Source organism: Falco rusticolus, chromosome 13 (assembly GCF_015220075.1).
Source record: "Falco rusticolus isolate bFalRus1 chromosome 13, bFalRus1.pri, whole genome shotgun sequence".
NCBI lineage: Eukaryota > Metazoa > Chordata > Aves > Falconiformes > Falconidae > Falco > Falco rusticolus.
In genome coordinates this window covers 6,661,654-6,680,877 of record NC_051199.1, presented here as the reverse complement: position 1 = coordinate 6,680,877, position 19,224 = coordinate 6,661,654, and the positions used below count along the sequence as shown (strand labels likewise).

The 19,224-nt window shown below is 40.7% G+C and overlaps 1 protein-coding gene across 2 annotated transcripts in view; it reads left to right on the top strand.

Annotated features, from left to right (window-relative positions):
* The window catches only part of LOC119156410 (glypican-5-like), a 384,241-nt gene that overhangs the window by 69,958 nt on the left and 295,059 nt on the right, over positions 1-19,224 (top strand). For both annotated transcript variants that reach the window (XM_037406094.1, XM_037406093.1), the window contains exon 3: positions 18,167-18,861. In XM_037406094.1, the coding sequence (XP_037261991.1) occupies positions 18,167-18,861 (695 nt within the window). The remainder of the gene's footprint in view (positions 1-18,166; positions 18,862-19,224) is intronic.

The following is a 19,224-nucleotide window of genomic DNA, read 5'->3' as shown; positions in this document are numbered from 1 at the left end:
ACTGTTTAAATATATGGCTGTGATTAAGTATGAAATTAAAATCTTAGTTTAGGCATAGTAGCTACTTAAGCACACCACAATCTGTCACTGCAAATAGGAATGGCACCATTGGAGAAAAGAAGCAGGCGGGCAAGTGAATCCATATGCTTAAACACAAAGTTCAGGAGGTTATTTGAGCAAAAGAAATAGCTGTCAGAAACTGGAAATCCAACACTAGTGAATCCTAGAGACAGAGGCACAGTCCAGAGTGGGCAGTGTGAGAAGGAAACTGAAGAGCCTGAAATGGAATTTGAAGAGCAGAGAGTCAAAGATATAAAAACAAACAAGAAGAAATTCTTGTGGTATATTAAAGACAGGAAAGACTGTGAGAGATTGAGTTGGTCCCCTGGGCATGTTATTCTATACCCTGGAGCTGCCAACTGTAGGGCTTCATATAGCTTTGTGTAAAGCATCTGATGCTAACGATTTTGTGCTATCAGACCTGGGACTGAACCAATCTCTGTCTGGTTTTTCCTGTATGGCAGTTCCTTCGTGATCATGGTTTTCTGTCCCAAAAATCCATGCCATCCCATTCCATTTAACCACAAGATCCAAAAATAATTTGAGTGTTCCCTGGATGTTTCTGTGGTATTTTAGCACCTTTCAGTTAAATCAAATGTCAGATTTTGGGGACCAATGAGTATACACTCTGGCATACCTCAAGGTCCGATTGTAATATCAAGCCTTTTGCGTCTAGGAGGATGCACGTGGATGTTTGTCTTGGGCAGTATGACAGACTGCTTGGCTGTTGTACTCTATCCGAGTAGTGTTTTCAGGATTGGCAAATTAATGCTCAGATACTGTAGAGAAATCTATAGTGTTCCTGAATCTGCTGTAAGAACCATTGCTACCTGAAGTATATTAAACAACTCTAAATTTCATAAGGCTTGTCAATAGGAATTTGTTCTGTTCTGTTTGGGATCAGATTAAGGGCTCCTACGAAGTTCTTTGCCCTGCTGAGCTCTCTGCTTCCATCATCATGTTGAAATTCCCCAAGCAGCAAACCTCCTATACCTGGTCCCTGAAGAGAAGACTGAAAGCCAGCCTTCAAGGTCATATCCTCGATATTTGGAAACCACTTTCCCTGATGGCACTGTATTTTAATGGTTTGTGTCTCTTGCTCTGTTAGTCTTTGCTAAATTACTGTTTGGTGTGTTCTCTCTAGCTGTGCCTTGCTAAATTACAGTGCAGGCTTTTCAGCATCAGTGAATTTACATTTCAGGGATGCTGTGGCAGTCTCTTGAAATGGGAAGCTCTTGGTTATTACCGAGATTCCCTCCATTAGGATGGGGAAGCTTTCCCCAGTGTTGCATATCTGTTTCTCTAAACACTTCCATTTAAAAGCTACAGATAGCAATACGTCTGTGCTTAACCTGTCTGATAATGGAACTGTGTTTCTGTTGTGTGAGAGTTATCAAAAAGGTATTAGATCAAAAAGGGAGATGCTTGGGGCAGATGTCTCCTGCTCAGGGCAGAGCTCCCTTCCCTGGCCTCCTGCAGGAGTCATGTGGCCAGGGCAGCGCTGGGGAAAGGAAGGGTAGGAAGGGAGCCTGATTAGGATTTTTAAACTAATTTACTTTTCCAGCTTGTCTGCAGGAGTAATGCTATTCCAAAGACACCTAAGTTGTAACAGCTCTTTTAGTTGGTTCCAGGATCAGGCTATGGATGCTGCTTCCACCTGTAACGCTGCCTTGAACCAGCAGTAGGTGGTGGTGTTAGATGTGTGGTAGATCTTCTAGTAAAAAGCAAAACTAGAAATTTATAAAGGAATTTTAAAGTAGTTACAAGTAATGTCTCTGCACTAGAAGTGGTGAAATGTGGCAAACTTGAATGCAGTGATTGTGATGTCCAAAAATTTAGGTGATCAGGCATCTGAAGTGGCACTGGCAGGCCTGGGAATGATGTTACAGATGGTGAAATGCAGTAAGTGATAAAAAAAAAAATATAAAATGTTAGGACATGATATTTCCACAAGACTGGAAAATTTTTGGTTAAGGCAGAATACCGGTTCAAAGCTGTGCTAGGGAGTGTTTGGACTGGACATTAGGAAGAATTTCTTTACTGAGAGAGTAGTCAGACACTGGTATGGGTGTCCTAGAGGAGGTGGTTGATGCCCCAAGCCTATCAGTGTTTGAAAGGCATTTGGAGAATGCCCTTAACTTGATTTAACTTGGTCAGCCCTGGAGTGGCCAGGCAGTTGGACTAGATGATCGCTGTAGGTCCCTTCCAACTGAAATAGTCTATTCCATTCTCAAGGAGCTGGTTTATAACCTTTACCAGAATAGATTAATCAAGTCAGCATTTTTTCCCATAATCATACAGAGTGTCATTATACAAGATTAACCTGAACAACAGGAGAAAAAGTTTTCAGCAATTTGATATTTGTGAAATGAGAAGGCAGGAGATTTGTCAGAGGAATTGAAATGGCCTTATAGAATTCCCGTGATTTTTTTGAAGTTTTAGGCCCGGTTTCACAAATTCACTTTTTTTGGCAGAAAACGTTAAGTGTGTGCTGAAGTTTTGTGGTGATTTTGTGAATTAAGAACTGTATTGCAGAACTAGGATAAACTCTGTGTATGCCAAAATGCTTTTTTGAACTGGTTCTAAAATGCAGCAAATGTGTTTTTCTTCAGAGCCCAGGATTTATGCTTTATCTGCAACTCTCTCATTTTCAATCTACTAGTAACTTCCTTATTTGCTTGGGTGGTTGTTTGTCTCTGGGTTTCTTGCAGTGCCTCTGAAGGGATTGATCTCATTACAGGTTTGTACAGATAAAGTTTCGTGCCAAAGGGTCTTTCTTAAAATAAGCAATCAGTTCTGGGGCATCAAAGAATAAAACATAAACAGTGGAAGGTGTCTATTAAAATGACTTTAAAGATCTAGAAGAAGAAATAGAGAATTAATTAATCACAAAAATAGCTGAACCTTGTAATTTCTTCTGAAACAAACCCAGCAAAATTGCTGTCTGAATATTTCACAGTGGTGAATTCCCTCCTGCTTGTTAAAGCTTCATGTTTTCTTTTTCATTTGGCTGGGATAAAAATGTGATATCTAAATGAGTAGGGTACAGAAATGGATTTATTGTTATTGATTCCATATGACCTTGAAATGAAGATAAGCATTTTAAGAAGATGAATTTTTCATAGACTTTGTCTTTTAGTTAAGCATCTGTTTGCTCCCCATATGTTAAGTGTTTTTAATATAATATGTATTAGAGAAATTTAGGACAAAATGGAGTGATTAAAATTGGCTGAGTCAGTAGGATGGAAGAGAAAGTGACTTTGTGGTTGTCTGTGCTTGCTGTTGAGAATTAAACTTTTTGTCTTGTGAGAGAGTAAGAGTACCTGATGGATTTCAGTGTATTTAAAAAAACAACAACAAACAGCACTGTTGAAAAGCCAGGACTGTCATGAGACTCCCTCTTTCCTAAAAGACGCTACTGGCTTAATTTAAGCTTGTTAAGGCTTATGATACCATTTATGTGGATCACTGTCTTGGTGCTTTAGTTCTGAATACTTGTTTGCTAAACTCTGTCTAAAGCTTACTTGGAAAGGGAAGCTCTGAATTGTAATTAAAGAGAGCATTATATTGCTGTGGTCAATCTCAGTTCACTAATTCATGTTGGAAGTCTGCTGTAGCATAATGGCTAATTTGCTTTCATTATCAGATTGATTTATCCGCAACTTTTATTTTTCATTAAGTTGTTGAGTGAAAGGTCACAAAACTTCAAACAAAACTGCAAAAGCTGCATATATATGAGAGGTTTTAACAGTTGCATAGGAAAATTTCAATGTGACAGACATGATAGATACTTTGACCCTCAAAGTATCGTATTTCTATAGTTGAGTTTCCGTCTCTAATGACCCGTATTTAACCTAAACAAAGTAAGTATACACTGTAATGTACCAAATACCTGGAAGCAATAGAGGAAGCAAGACAGTGATGACTTCGATAATACAAGATGAGAAAATTGGAGAAGAAAACTGTCATGCATTCCTAAAAAAATCTACCCTTTATCTCTGTTTGGACCTGCACTCAGCGAGATAATTGAGATCAGTGATCCTCAGCAGATAAAGCTTATGCTTATTATCTTCATGAATCGGGACCCGAGTTGAAAATGTGAGTTTCAGGTGTAAAGATTGAGAGGACTGCTCATTGGGGAAAAACACTGACAGGAAGTAAAAAGGTTCTGTGAGGGTTTTGCAAAGCATTTTCCAAGAGTTCTGACCTACTAGAGAGAAAGGGTACCAGAAAAACAGACAAAATCAGTTGCATGCAACATTTCCATGTAGGAATAAATGCGCTGCAGAGAGAGGAAGCCCTCCAAGATCAGAAACAGTCCTTTTAGTGCATATAACACATGTCTGTTAGTGAGGGCCCACAAGGAACTTACTGAACCAGGGACTTAACGTGGCACCTTACTGTCTTTGGTGAGCTAGCTCAAGAAACCCCTGTTAATGAAATGAACATCAACTCTTTAACATCAATCAAAATCGCAAACAGACTTTTTGTAGCAGTCCTTGAAGGTCAGCAAGCCCGGAGGGGAAAGGGTTGCTTGCTTTTAACAACCTTGCAAGTCCCCAGGAACCTGAAGGTGCATAAGCCCATGGGACCTGATGAGATGCATCCGTAGGTCCTGAGGGAACTGGCAAATGAGTGGCTGAGCCACTATCCATCGTATTCGAGGATTTGTGGTAGTCTGGTGAAGTTCACACAGACTGGGAAAGGGGAAACATAACCCAAATTTTTAAAAAGGGAAAAAAGGAAGACCTGGTAAACTACAGGCTGGTCAGTCTTGCTTCTGTACCCAGCAAGATCACAAAGCAAATCCTCCTGGAAACTCTGCTAAGGCACATGGAAGGTAAGGTGATTGGTGACAGCCAGCATGGCTTCACTAGCGGCTAATTGTGCCTGAAAAATTTGGTGGCCTTCTGCAACGGGGTTACGGTGTGGGTGGATAAGGGAAGAGTGCCTGATGTTATCTACCTGGACTTGTGCAAAGCATGTGTCACTGTTTCTCACGATATCCTTGTTTCTAAATGGAGACACATGGATTTGACGGGTGGACCGCTCTGTGGATACGGACTTGGGTGGATGGTCACACTCAAAGTACTGTGGTCAATGACTGGATGTCCAAGTAGAGACCAGTGATGAGTGGTGTTCCTCAGGGTATGGTATTGGAACCAACGCTGTTTAACGCCTTTGTCAGTGACATGGACACTGAGTGAGATTAGATGCTAGGATCAAATTCTTCCCCATGAGGGCGGCGAGGCGCTGGCCCAGGCTGCCCAGAGCAGCTGTGGGTGCCCCATCCCTGGCAGTGCCCAAGGCCGGGCTGGCTGGGGCTGGGAGCAGCCTGGGCTGGTGGGAGGGGTCCCTGCCCACGGCAGCGGGGTGGGACTTGATCTTTATGGACCCTTCTATGATTCAGAGTTCAGGACTTTTCATGGGAGCCTCTTAACTGATTGCGTGAATCAGGCTGTTTCCTTGAGTCAGCTCACTTGGATCCAAGCCATAAAGCTTTATACAGAGGAACCTGAAATGAACAGAGTAGGTCTATGAATTCTTCAGACATTTTTTTTAGCCTGTCCTTGTTCTGTCTTACAATATTTCCTCCACTGCTGCTACTCATGCAAGAAAATGATGTGCTGAATTGTGATCTGACTACACTAGACTTAAGGGATGAATAAGCAAGCACAGGGTTGCAGCTATGACACTTCTTGAATTTAAGCAGGTTCTGTGATCTTGTGAAGCCCTACTCATCTCTGAAGGTGTCTGGATATGTCTGGCAACGTTGAAATACGGTATCATGGTGACTTTATTTTGATCAAGGACTGCACAGTTTTCTGCACATCAGAAGTTTCATTGCTTTGGCCTTTGGTCTTTGTCGGTGTGATTTGGACTTGTCTTGTAAAACCTCTGTAGCCAATGTGATTGGAAAAACTTACCTTCATGTATTTTCTACCGAAGGAATTTCAGGAGAAAAATAGGTACGTTGATTTATTAGTGCTAACATGCTTTATGGGCTTTCCCTAGGAATAATTGGGGCTAGTTTCCCCACAAACATCTGGTTAGCTATCAAATCACCAATATCTGTACTTCTGCCAGTGGTGACCCATATGTTGAACACATGCCAGTCATTGCACTTAAAGGAATTTGAAGGATAAATCAAGGAACAGCTCTTCACCACAAAGAAAAAATGTGTTCTATATTTATAGGATTAGTTTAAGTACTGATCCACCTTAAATTTTTCCATCAAGAGAGGCTTTTTAAGGATGTAAAATTTTAAAAAGCAACACGCAGAATGTTTTCCTAAATTTATGGTGATTTGGATTCAGTCTGTTGAAGTCAGTCATGGAAGTCTTTTCCACTATTTTTCTTCATTAGTCTACTGAAATTCTTTGTTCTGACTGTAAATAAAGTCCATGAACAAGGTCAGTTTCTTCAAGCAAACTTGTCCTTTCAATTACCTTATGGTGTTATGATATCAGATATATTTGCAAAATAATCTACAAGAGCAGACAGCCAAAAAAAGATGTGCAGGAATGTTTTTTTGTTTTTAAGCATTACTTGCTTCTATCTGTTATCCAAGCCCAATACCTTTGCCTTTTGTCTAGCTGACTACATGCTTTTCAGTGCGCCAAGGAAGACCCCAGTGGCTCTCACCCTGTTGACCATACGTGAACCATTTGGTGGCCTGTAGCTGGTTGGTGGAAAAGAGTGTTTTCAGCTTAAATTTGGGTGAGGATACCGCATGCTGGTATGTCACTAATTTTGGTGGATAGGAGTTGTCCAAAGGTCTGAAAAACACAAAAGCCACTGAATTAAGCTGTTTGCGGAAGGTTACTTGTATGAAAGACTGCCTCTGCACCAAGACATAGGTTTGGGACTCATGTTTTCCTTAGTTTATTTTGCAAAGTCTTGCCTGTGTTAGACTATCCTGAGAAAGAAGGGTGGGTAAAGTCAGTAGGTTCACAGTACTGGGAAATGAAGTTGCTGTTACCCAATCCAGAATCAGAAGAAACATCTGAAAGGTTTTGTGGCTCATGCTTTTGAACAAATCAGAAGCACACAGTGATTGTGAGGACTGCCATTCAGTGCCTGACTCAGCTGGTGAGTAATGGTCCTTGCAGCTGCAGGCTGCAAGCTTGGCGTGTGGGCACATGGAGCGGGGTTCTCCAGCCAGATGGCAGTTCTGGGTTAGAGAGTCTTCATTGTTGAACGCTCTGGGTTGCGTTATTGCTGTTCTCCACATAAAGACTGTTTTCTTTGTTTTAAAGTTGTTGATAAATAGAGATTTAATCTAGATTTTTAAAAAGTGTACGCGTGTTAAGTCTTTTTTTTTTGTGACCGTAGCTCCTTAATGAAACTCAGACATAATTTCTTGTATTTCTATGTTAGTACCTAAACAAGAAGAAGAAAACCCATGAAAAACTAATAACCTTGCCCAGCAATTTTTATCTGTTAAGCTAATTCTGTCTCTTGTAGCTATTTTTCTGTTAGATTTTTTTAGAAACAGGTCATAATGGACCACCTAACTAATTCAGCTGGAAATCATGAAATAGTTCATGACCTTCTGAAACAAATGTATTAGTTTTCCTACTGCCAGTTGAACTCCTTAATCAGAGGGTCGAGAAAATTCTCTCTAGAGACTCCTATCTGGTTGCTTTTCTGTTAATGAAAAGATTCCCAGAAGAATGAAAAGACTTTTACATCTTCCTGCTTTCTCTTGATTGACTCAAAAGGGACATTTTTGGTGGTTCTTAACTAATGCAAGTCTTTAAAAATACTTTGTACTTTTGTTTCCTGATTGTATATAATACACCAGAGATATACAAATACAATACCCTATTTTCTTCTCTGTCCCGAAGTTACTGGCAACTTTGAAGTGTGTCCCTGCCAGGAAACACGAACACACAGTGCAGCAATGTACCAGAGACAAGTTTTAGAGTGTAGTTGGTACTCCGGTCACATCTGGATTCTAAAGATATGCTTCATATTTTATACTTATCCACAGGTAACATCCCAGTGCTCAGGGACTCTTGCATCATCATCAGTGCCACTGTGTAAGTCAGGCAACAGAGAGAAGTCTGTAGTGGTTTTGGCAGGCTTCACTTGCTTGCTCTCCAAGCTCAATTGTTTCAAATGTGCAGTGCGTTTGAGCTCCAGCAGACCACCAACATAAATGCCCTCTCTTTCTCTAACGATGGCATCTGTTCCTCTCTGGTATTAGTACCTGGCACTGTGTGTGGTTGGCACAGGTTTTACTTTCTCGATGGTTTTCATTTGCAGGAAGGCTGCAGAAGCAATTTTTGGCCATTTTTTTTCCTAATATTTTTTTGAATAGTCCTTCTCCTCAAGCAATATAAACCAACAATATCTTTCTGTAGCCCTGCATTTTACGTGTATGTTAGCTGTGTCCTCACCTAATTGTGCTTTGGGCTTTCTGGTTTTCATATGACAGTAGTCCACAGTTGCCATGCTCCTGAATACTACTTGTATGTATATGTCCTACACATATTGTCATTTAAATGTAGTCTTCACCCTTACCTAGGCATACGTTGCAGTTAGGAAGTTTTTTTCACTCCATATAGGCCCAGAGCATTCAGAGTGATGTGATAAATTACATGCTGCCTCAGGCTCTGAAGCCAGCCGTGAATGCGCAGAAATTCTTCCCCAAGTCCGTTTTAGTTCTGGAAACTACACTATGCACACTAAATATCTCATTCCAAAAGTACTTGTGCTAACAGTAGTCTGGGAAACCAAAAGAAAAGTGATACCCTTTTAATCTGTCCAGCGGTCTGAGGGAAGAGATAACCTGAAAGCCTTAATCCTAGAGATGGCAATAAGGGTATTAATTTATAAACTAGCCCTATGCCAGCATGCTCAGCGCAGTGATTCACAGTGTTGAAAAACTGCTTACACACTTGGAAAAGTAATCGCTACGGCACCCCAGAAAGAATGAGGTAATTGTTTTGCACCATCTCCCAGTGACAGTAGCATTTTTGTGTGTCCGTGCTTACCACGTAGTCCCCAGGAGCAGCAGCCTCCCTGGCTAGCCTCAGGTGCAGGCATGCCCCAGTGGTACCTTGAGCTCCATCTGTCACTGTGTGTGTTGGTAACAACCCTGTGAGTTTTGAGAAGTGTACAGTTACAGCTGAGTAACCAAACTGGTGTGTATTGAAAATTGGTGGGAAAAGCGTGAGAGACTTTGCACTGGAGGTTCTGCTCATTCAAAAGAATCGCAGCCATATGTACCAAGTATCTATTCTAAAGAAACCAGACTAAGGGCAGTCCACTTCTTAGAGCCCAGTGGAAATCCTGTCTAAGACCATGCAAGTCTTGGACTGTTAAGCCAACACACCTTTTGGGGCTGACTGTGTTTTTAGAATAAAAAACCCCTCACCCCAGAGCAAGAACCGTAGTTGAAAAGATACCAGGGGTTTACGTCATTCCATAAAGTGGTGATCCAGGGTTGATGTTTAAGAAAATATTGTTCAAGATGATGTTTTTTTTTTTTTTCCTGGAAAGCTTTTTTATTTTCTAAGGGAAAATGATGACTTTTCAGTTCCCTATACATCTTTGCAACTGGGGGTTTAGCCTGAGGAAATAAAAGTGAATGATTTTTTCTTTTTTTTATGTGGCAAAACCTTTATTCATTAGAATAGTTAGACCTAATTTAAGCAATGCTGACTGTTTCTGTGGGTCTATCTTGAAAGAGATGTTGATGGTTACAGAGTAGTCGTTCAAAGCTATTTTGCAAGTGCTTTGTACTGTAATCCATCTTGGGAATTGTGTGCTACTTGCTGTAGCTGTGCCTTCCAGTCATCACTGTCCATTTTAGTGATTGATCAAATAAATCAGATAACATCATTTCTGTTCCTAGTATGATGGCTGTAAACCTCCTCAGAACTTCAAAGATAGCTATAGTTATGTGAAGAACCTAGCTACCTACAGATACGTAACCGCTGGTGGGTTTTTTTTCCCCTTGTAGATTGAGAGAACTGTTTTTATAAATTAATTGTTCTTGGAAAGCAAATTAAAGGCATAGCTAACATTGTTGAAGCACAGCCGTAGCTCGTTTTACAGTGATTTTGGCCCAACTCCTGTTAACTGTGAACTGATATTAAGTGTAGTAGCTGACAAGTTTGAATTTGGCAGATAGGAATTGCATGAATCATGTTTTGGAGTTCTGTTTTGATGCAAGGAGAATAATACTGATAGCCACAGCTTTACAAAAAGTCCAGCCATAGCCTCAGGGCTTTTACTGCTCATCTGGATCATGTTACGGCAGCGATGCTAGATGTCCATCAGCCTTCTGCTGCTCAGATACTCCCAAAGAACTACTTGCTTTATTTACCTATCAGCTGAAGCCCAGTAGTGTCATAAAAGGTTAATACCGCGTCTGGTCTCCAGCTTTCTGCTGGTCAACTGATTTAGTTTTACTTGAGATTGCTCGCTTTAAAAAGAAGTAATTATACCCTATAATTACAGTGTATAAAATAATGTACAACTGTGCTGAAATGCAGTATACAGAAATAATAAACAGCTAAATTTAATTATCAGCTCATTCGTGGTATTCCCAAAAAGTCTGAAGGTGAAGCAGAGAGTGAGAAGCTCACAAAATTGTTAGTTTTTGAAGCCTAATAACTTAAATGCTTCCATGGAGTGTTTTTTGTTTTTTGGGGTTTTTTTTGTAAAAGGGAGATGTGGTTTGGTACAGCAGACCCCAGAGCTTTCTCTACTTTCTTTGATAAATATTTTTGCAGCTAGTTGCAACTTCGTTATACATTGTCTTGTTAATGATAAAGCCAAGTTCACTAAGTCTGAAAAATGCACGCACTGTGATTACTGCTTCTAGCAATTTGGATATATTCCCCTGCACGCAGTCTACAGAAATCATTGTTTGATTTCACAGCAAAATGACCAGAGCAGAACAGAAGATTGCCCTTTATCCCTGGACCCTTCTGTTGTATCTCCTAGGCTTGTGCCTACTGCTTTTTTTCCACTTTGCATCACCAGCCTGTGAGGCAGTAAGCCTATTGTAAACTTGATGGTGGTATTTCTATCGTTGATGCTTCCAGAGTCAAATGCTCACCAAAATAACCCAAAGTTAATGGATTCAACGTTCATCAACCTCGCCAAAATGAGCTGCATATTTTCTCCCTTTCTCCCTCTACAAGACTGTATAGTAAAGTAGAAGCTAAAGCAGAAGAAGGTGGCTGTAGGAGTGTTTGACTGAGAAGAGGGGGTGGGTTTGCTGGCTGGGGCAGCAGTCTGAGGGGGTGGTTGCTATCTTTGCACAGCCGTGCCAAGGCTGAAAGAATAGGTTTGTGCAGATGAAAATGACAAATGACTGTCAATTTTCATGCCAAGAGAGAAGTTTTCAGATGGTACTTAATGGTGTTGGTTCCTATTGCGGTTATTGGAAGTCACTCTTCCAACAAACCATTTGGAAATTGGTTTTTTAAATGTCTTAGCTTTGCCTATGTTACCAAAGTGTAATAGTGGGTCTGCTGCTCTGAATCTCGAATTGGACCAGGCTTTTTGTGTCACGTCACGTGGCAAACCTGTCCAAGCTCCCAGCACAGAAGATATTACTGAGGAAAGACCAGGTATTCTTACACTCTGGAAGTCTCACTGCTAGAATTTTTAAAAGCCCTTGCAACTTTTTTGTAAGTTTTCTTAATTTAAAAACAGACTTGGATAACATTTGGGTCTGAGCAGAGGATTAAAGGATGGCTGTGATAGCTTGCAGATAATTCTGCTTATTGATTCCCAGTTGATCACCTGTTAGGTATGGACACAGAAGGATGCACAGGCTTCTTTTCAACTTGGGCAGAAGTTTCTATCAACAGGTACATGATGGGATGTTTATCTGTTGTTGTAAGCATAGACAAACTTGTGAGAGAGTGTTGAGACCTTGCCTGTACACGCAGTAATGGAAAGCTGTTGTTTTTTTCTGTCCAGTCTATATTCTGGAGGACTGGTTAGCTCTAAAGACATTGTACTCTCTCCTTGCTGTCAAGGTGAGCAAATTCAAACTTTTCCTTCCCCCCTTTCCAAAACTGACTTTGCTTTCTTGCTTTTGAATCTGTTTTGTACTCTGCCTTGTTAAAAGCAGCTGCAGGAGGTGAGTAGAAAGCAAGAGACACTTCCACTTCGCCCAGATCCTGGTTGCTTTCAGGTTTTTCTCTGATCCAAAATGTTTTGCAATGTTTCCTGTCAGTGCTGGTGTAGTGTCAGCTATGATGTGGTGGATATCGTACTCCCATGAGACTGCCGATGTGTTTATTAACATGTTATTTCTCATCAGCTTCATCAAGAGCAACTGTGTTTAGAACAGTAGCCTTCCTATACATAAAACCAGTAAAATACATAAAGTAGGGCATTAATAAAGAGCTTTTGACCTACATTCAGCAGAATGATTCAGAATGAATAAGGAGACTTCCAATGCTTGTCATTCTTTGCTACTAGCAAAATGTCCCAAAACAGAAATGAAGCTGAAAGTTTTAAGTTGTTTTCAAAAGCAGCTTAATGAATGAATGGATTTCTGGTTCTGTCTTTACAAACATGACACAATTTGTTTTGCACGTACATTCTTTTTTAAAGTAATCTTAAGATTTTTTTAAAAAACACCTGTTCATCTTGTTTAATGATGCTTTTTGAGCACTCTTTGTTCTTGTCCTTTTGAATACATTTAGAGGTTATTGCATATCCAAAAAAGTCGAACTCTGAATTTTATCATGTGTGTCATGTAGATGTGTATCTGGGTGTGATTTTCTCCTGTGTACATGGTTCTTTGTGCATCAAATTGCAAATAGTATGTACTTAAATCCTACGGCTGCAAATTATTAATATGTTGTCTTTTATTTTGGCAAGCCGTAAAGATGCAGAAGATTTAATGGACTTGAAAGTATTAAAAGGAAGCTATTGTTCAACAAACTGTAGCTTTCATTCATTCTGTAACTCTAATAAATGCAAGATGTTGAAGGGAAAGGAGCCAAATATTAGTGTGGTCCTAAGAGACCAAACAAATAATGAGGCTACTTAAATTTGTCATTCTTCTTTCCTGATTGCACTCAAATCTAAAATGTGCACAGATGTTATTTCTGTATAGATAGTTTCAGTGTTTGCTTCTTGTTTTGGTTTATTGAGCATTGTTAAATCTTTTCAGAAATGTTTATAATATAATGGTTTCCTTTTCTCTTTTTTTTTTTTAGAAGTTCGTGGATGTTTTAGAAGTTCATTTCAGCATGCATTCAATTGTTGCAGAGTGTAAGGAGTCATTAACGTAGTGGAGAGCCATTGCATTAGCAGGGTGGTCTTACCTTGTCAGTTCTGTGGGCAAGGTGCCAGCTGTCAGTCACAGACAGGAGCAGAATGGCAATGACAATAACTTGCCTTTCACATATGCACATCATGGCTTGCACTCGATTTTATGACTTTGGTCTTTGAAGACATGGGGGGGGGTCAAGCAGTAAGGCCCACTCTTAGCTTCGGCTGCTGCACCACAGAAATGGTCCTCAGTGCACAGAGGTGCCTGGTGCTTCGATCAGCTTTATTTGGGGAAAATGGTTACCCATGGTAACATTCCTGTGTTGGACCTGTCGAAAGAAAAGAACGTGGAGTTGGACTGATTCATAATCCAGCAAGTTGGAAGTTGCTTAGCTTCTCCTAATGCTCCCCATCTGAAACCCCATGGTTGCTTTCAGAGTAAAGATCTCAATAGCTTGTGGAGGTCTGGTATAAGCCAGGGAACCAAATGAACTTTCTCTATGCATGGCTATCATATGTTGATCCAGATTTTCTTGGAAAACTCTGATCTCTGTGTGTGTGTGTGTGTGTGTGTGTATTCCTGGAGACCATATCTACTGATCATCATGCACCATAAGAAACCCAGGGTTTATGAGATGAAGGCAGTCCTGAATGCAAGCTCTTGTGCTACCACGTGTGCGCAGACCTGCTGCGCGCTTCAGGGAATTGTTCTGCTGAGATCTTTCCTTAAGGTGATGTCACCATGTGTCTGGGAGCCTGAAAAAATAAATGGTTTCTCAGAACACACCCAGAGAGATTTCTGTGGCAGAATTGATGTGTGATAGTTTTGCATCTTTGATTCTTGTCTTAAGAATAAGGCTGCAGGAGATGAGGTGGTGGCCTGGACACAAACTGGGAGAGCGGTTGCACCCGACTGCACTAAAATAAAGATGACCGCAATTTAAACCCCCGGGAAGCTATCCCTGCTGAAGTGAGCTAGTGCAAGTCAGGGAACACAGTGTTTGCTTGACATGAGGAACTAGTCAAAGCTGTAGTTACAGTATTAGCCGTGTTTCCTTTGCCTGTACTGTTACTTAAAGTCTACTTGCTTTTTCCCCAATAGAGCTCCAGGTGGTGAAAAAAAATAGAGGAAATCTTTGGAAAATGCTGGTACACCAGTGATGGGCAGGTGGATACATGCCTCCTAAATCTATTTCTCCCTGTAGCACTATCCTTTAGCAGAAACAGGAGTTCTGCAGCCTCTTCCGGCATACAGTGGGCTTAAATCAGGACTAAACCCCCCTGAAAAAGTCAGGTGTTACACTGGTGCAAAAGCTGGTGAAATAAATCAGGAATCCTTTGTGATTTTTCTTGCATTAGATACATGAAGCGTAGCTACTGGCTGCTTTCAGTGAAGGAAAAGATCCTTTGTGCCAGGATGGGTGTATTTCTGCCTGAGGGAAGCTCTCATACCAAACCAGGCTGTGCCGTGCTCCCGATGAACGCACATGAATGCTATACCTGCAAAGCGGTGTTTTCCCATCTGTATGTGAGACTGAGCATAAGACAATTGTTAGTGTATGTATATGTTAGGAAGCCCGGCATGCAGACTGGTTAGCTGTTTGGCCTGGCAGGCTCTCTGCTGTCGGTGGAGCAGCAAAACCAGCGTGGTCTCTTGTCGTAACTGGGCTTGTTTCCAGAAGCTAATTTTTTAACACCAGCGGTTTAGATGTGAAGTTTCCAGAGGTGAGCTTGTATTTGATCAGCTGTGTTTGACTGTCATGCACACATCGGTGGTGGCGTCAAGTGTTTTGTGAGCGCAGGATAAACAGTTTGAACAAAATTTTCCCCATGGAAGGTGATGTTGCCTGGCTTTCATTAAGTACTTACCAGTGCATTAGTTCAGAATCCAAAGCTGGCTCTTTCACTTCCCCTGTAGCTTTAAATAAAAAGGGGGCTTCTGAGGAACATGAGAACAAAATTTGTTCTCCACCTTGCTATTTAATACTAAAGAAAGACAAAAATACATAATGCCCCCATCAAATCCTGGATGATTTTGGTTATGGCTTGTTTCTGTTCAGGATCAATATACTTGCAATTTACAGTATGTTGTAAGCTGCTGATGGGGGGTTGAAGCCAAAGGCTGTGAAAGATGGTCAAATGTTTCTCCCAGGGTATGCTTAGGCTTAGAATTCAACTTTTTGCAATATCCAAAGTTTGCTGTATTTGGCTGCACAGCTGAGCACCTGGTTTTTCAGATAGTGTAAACCTTCCCTGGGATTTAGGATCTGCATACAAGGTGCGTTAAAAGCATATAACTAATCACTTTTAAAACAAGATGCTAAGGTTGCCTGCTCCGTACAACCAGAATGCAAGCTGTCCATTGTTACAAAATTGTTTGACTATTTGAAGCTCCGTTACTTCTAATTAAAGGTCTTAAGAACATCCAGATGCTTCAGTAATGTCTCAAACATCTCTTAATGCCTTAACAATGAAAAAAGACAGAGATATTTCCTTCTCAAATATCATGGCTAAAGTGCCTGCAAGCATGAGTCATTTTTTGTCTGACCAGTGGTGATAAGGAACGAAATTTATACTTTATGGGTGTTTGCAGCACATCTACAATCAGCAGAAATATTTTTTGTGCCATATTTTTGACGTTAGGGCTCTCTTTGCAGGAGGAATGAAGCTATGTACCATCACAGTTTTCTCTTGCACAATGAAAAATAAATGACAGTAAATATTTTGATTTCATACTTGTCTCTGAATAATTCTATTTAGTTGAATGCAGAGTGTTAAGAGGTTTGAAAATGAAATGCTACGTGGTTTCTAGTCTACAACCTAGTATCCCAGGAAGCTGCTGAAATTTGTTTTCTTGGTATGTACGTTATCATTGACTGTTTTGCTCTCATCTGTCACTGAGGCTGTTATTTCTCAGGACAATAAGGATACTTGCACATTCATAAATGCATTTCATTTAGTTTTCAGATAAGGAGGGGGATGCTTGCAGTTCTGCCTTTATGGATGTGGAAGCTAAAGCAATAGCATAAGACTTTGGCACTGTAGGAGACAGTCCCTGCTCCCACAATCTAATGATAAGCTGAATATTTGTAAGAGAGCATGTGTAGTTCAAGGAGGAAACTTAAAACACTGTTTTCATGTTTTGAATATTTCTATTGCCTTTTTGGTATGATAACCAAAAATGGTGTATAGGTTTCCTCTAGAAATAGATAAACACATAGGGGTGATAACAGCAAAGAAAAGACTTTTAAGTGTGCAGTAGTACGCAGCCAGCTGCACTACATTTTAGGTTATGTCAGTATTTCCATCATAAATCCAATTTTTAGAATTTTTGTCAGCTGTAAATGTCTGCTCTGAAAATTGGCAGGGTGTTACTCTGCCTGAAAATGAACTTTCTCGCTTTTCAACTGAAGTGTATCTGAATACTTAATTTCTAGGATTTTATAAGCACTTGCAGAGTATTATTTGCTATAATACCAGCGGGAATGCTGAAGTGATTCTCTGGCAGAAGGATACAGCGTGTGTGTGTAAAATACTGATGATTTAATGTACAATGAGATATGCTGTATTATCTGTCTAGTTAAATCACGCTTTGTGGTAAAGGGATTGTAATGCTTATCATAGCAAGCAAGTTAGTTGCCCAGGGAGATGTGATAGAGAAAGGCGCTGAGCAGGCTTTTCTACAAAACTTTGCCAGTGTATGCTAATCTTGACTTACAGTATTGTATCTGCTCCTTTGCTCAGCTGATCTTTGAGTGACTTTGGTTTGTGTTACACTGCTGTGAATTGCACGGTGATGTTCAGATGAATGTAGAGTAGGATTAGACCGAAACCCCATTATCTTAGTCAGTCCTCAGGAGGTAGAAGGCGATAGGTCTCCTGCCTTGAACTGGAACTACTTGCCATCCAGAGAAGTGCAAGAATGATTTATGTCAGAGGCTTTTTGTTGGATAGCTTCCAAAGAAAGCAGTGGGAATGGTGTGGATTACTGTCTTCTGTGTCATAAAAAAAATCTTGGGAACTGATCCCTTTCTTGCCCTTGTCAATGAATTCTGTCACCCCAGTCAGTGTTTTGGGTATATAACGTTGTCTTTCTGCAGTTGGAAATGTGTTAACCATGGTGCCTTTTTTTTTTTTTTTTTTTAAGGCCACTTGAAAATGGTGTAGTTAAAGGAAGATACTGGTTTTCTGACTTTATTATTTTGTTTTCGTGTCATAGTGGATTTGATGTCAGGTCCTGCCCAACCACTGGCTGGTATCCAGACCTAGCCGCCAATGTTAATGGGGAGAGAATTGATTCACGCAGCATCTTTCTCTCATCCTTGAGTTGTACTTTGCAAGAAGTGCCTCTCAGCCGCCCACTCACAGCACTGTGAAACAAAAGCTTCAACTTCTGTTTGTGTTTAGTTATCTCAGAAACTTTCATTGAGCTAGAGGGATGTTTTGGAAATATGTCTAGTTGAGCTGCCTAAATGCAGTCTCGGTTACAAAAGCCATCTCACACAGATCCTGCCTGTGCCCACTGGAGTCTCTGCGAGACCTTCATTGACCTCTAGAGTTTGGGCCAGGGTCTAGCCAGGGAGATTAGAGTAATCTTAGCTAGTGAGAATACAGTAATCTCTTTTAGAGAAAAATATTTGTGTGTTAGGTGTTGCCTTTATTATGCATGTGTAATGTTTTGGTGTCTGTTTAATACAACTTTCATCAGTAGTATGATTAATTATTACTGTATGCGTACTGCAGATTTCATATTGATGGTCCTGTTCAGGACAGTATTAGTCCTGTGACTAAGATGTCAGGTGCTTGCTATTAACCTCTAGTTCTTTCTCTCCCCTGCCCCTTTTTTTAGAGGCCTTTGAGTCTTTGCTTCGCTTTGCTGAAAACCGCACAAGTTCCTTGTTTGAGACAGCTTACAGACCTATGGCAAAAGAAGCAGCAGAGCCTGTTAAAGAACTTTTTACAGACATCTCTCTCTACATTCTGGGCGCAGAGACTACGGTGGAAAGTGCAGTATTAAGATTCTTTGACAGTCTCTTTCCCCTGGTGTATAGTCGGCTAATAAACCCAGGAATTACAGATTTATCAGAGGACTATACAGAGTGTCTACGGCTTACAAGGCAAGACATAAATCCTTTTGGACACTATTCTAAAAACATGGTTACAGAGCTGTCAAAATCTCTTTGGGCAAGTAGGATGCTCAGCCAGGCCCTCAGTCTGGGCATCGAAGTGATAAATACTACTGAACACGCAGCTCTCACGAAGGAATGTAGCAAGGCTCTAGTGAAGATGCAGTACTGCCCGCACTGCCAGGGCCTGACGCTGATCAGACCCTGTGTTGGATACTGTCTAAATGTAATGAGGGGCTGCTTGGCCAGTGTGTCAGAACTGGATGCACAATGGAGGGAGTATATCTCCACACTGGAATATCTGACTAATGAAATGGCTGCCTCGCATGATCTGGAAGTTGCGCTGACAGGAATCCGGAACTTCATCAATGAAGCCATCCTGCACGCACAGTTGAATGGACCACAGCTCTCTGCTACAGTAAGTGCTCTCTGATTATCTGCTATTCCCATTTATAACTTTCATTATTTGGTGAATGAACATTTAAGCAAGTTGGTGTTGTCTTTGCATCAGTTTTTAGTCTTCAGCTAGATCTGTGTTTCAAAGTCCGTGAAAACGCTACAGTTAATTATGATGGGGTTCCATAGAGTCTGCTGTGAAATGAAAGGCTTTAGGGGGGGCAAGTTTGTTCCTTGAGAAGCAGCCATGAAAAGCAGAAAGCTCTAGCTTGTCAGCAGAATTTTCTAAACAAAAAAATGGCGTTATCAACACTGTATTTTCATACTCTAAAACATCTGATCCTGTAACTCTAGGAGCAGCGTTTCCCTGGTGTGTGACTGTTTG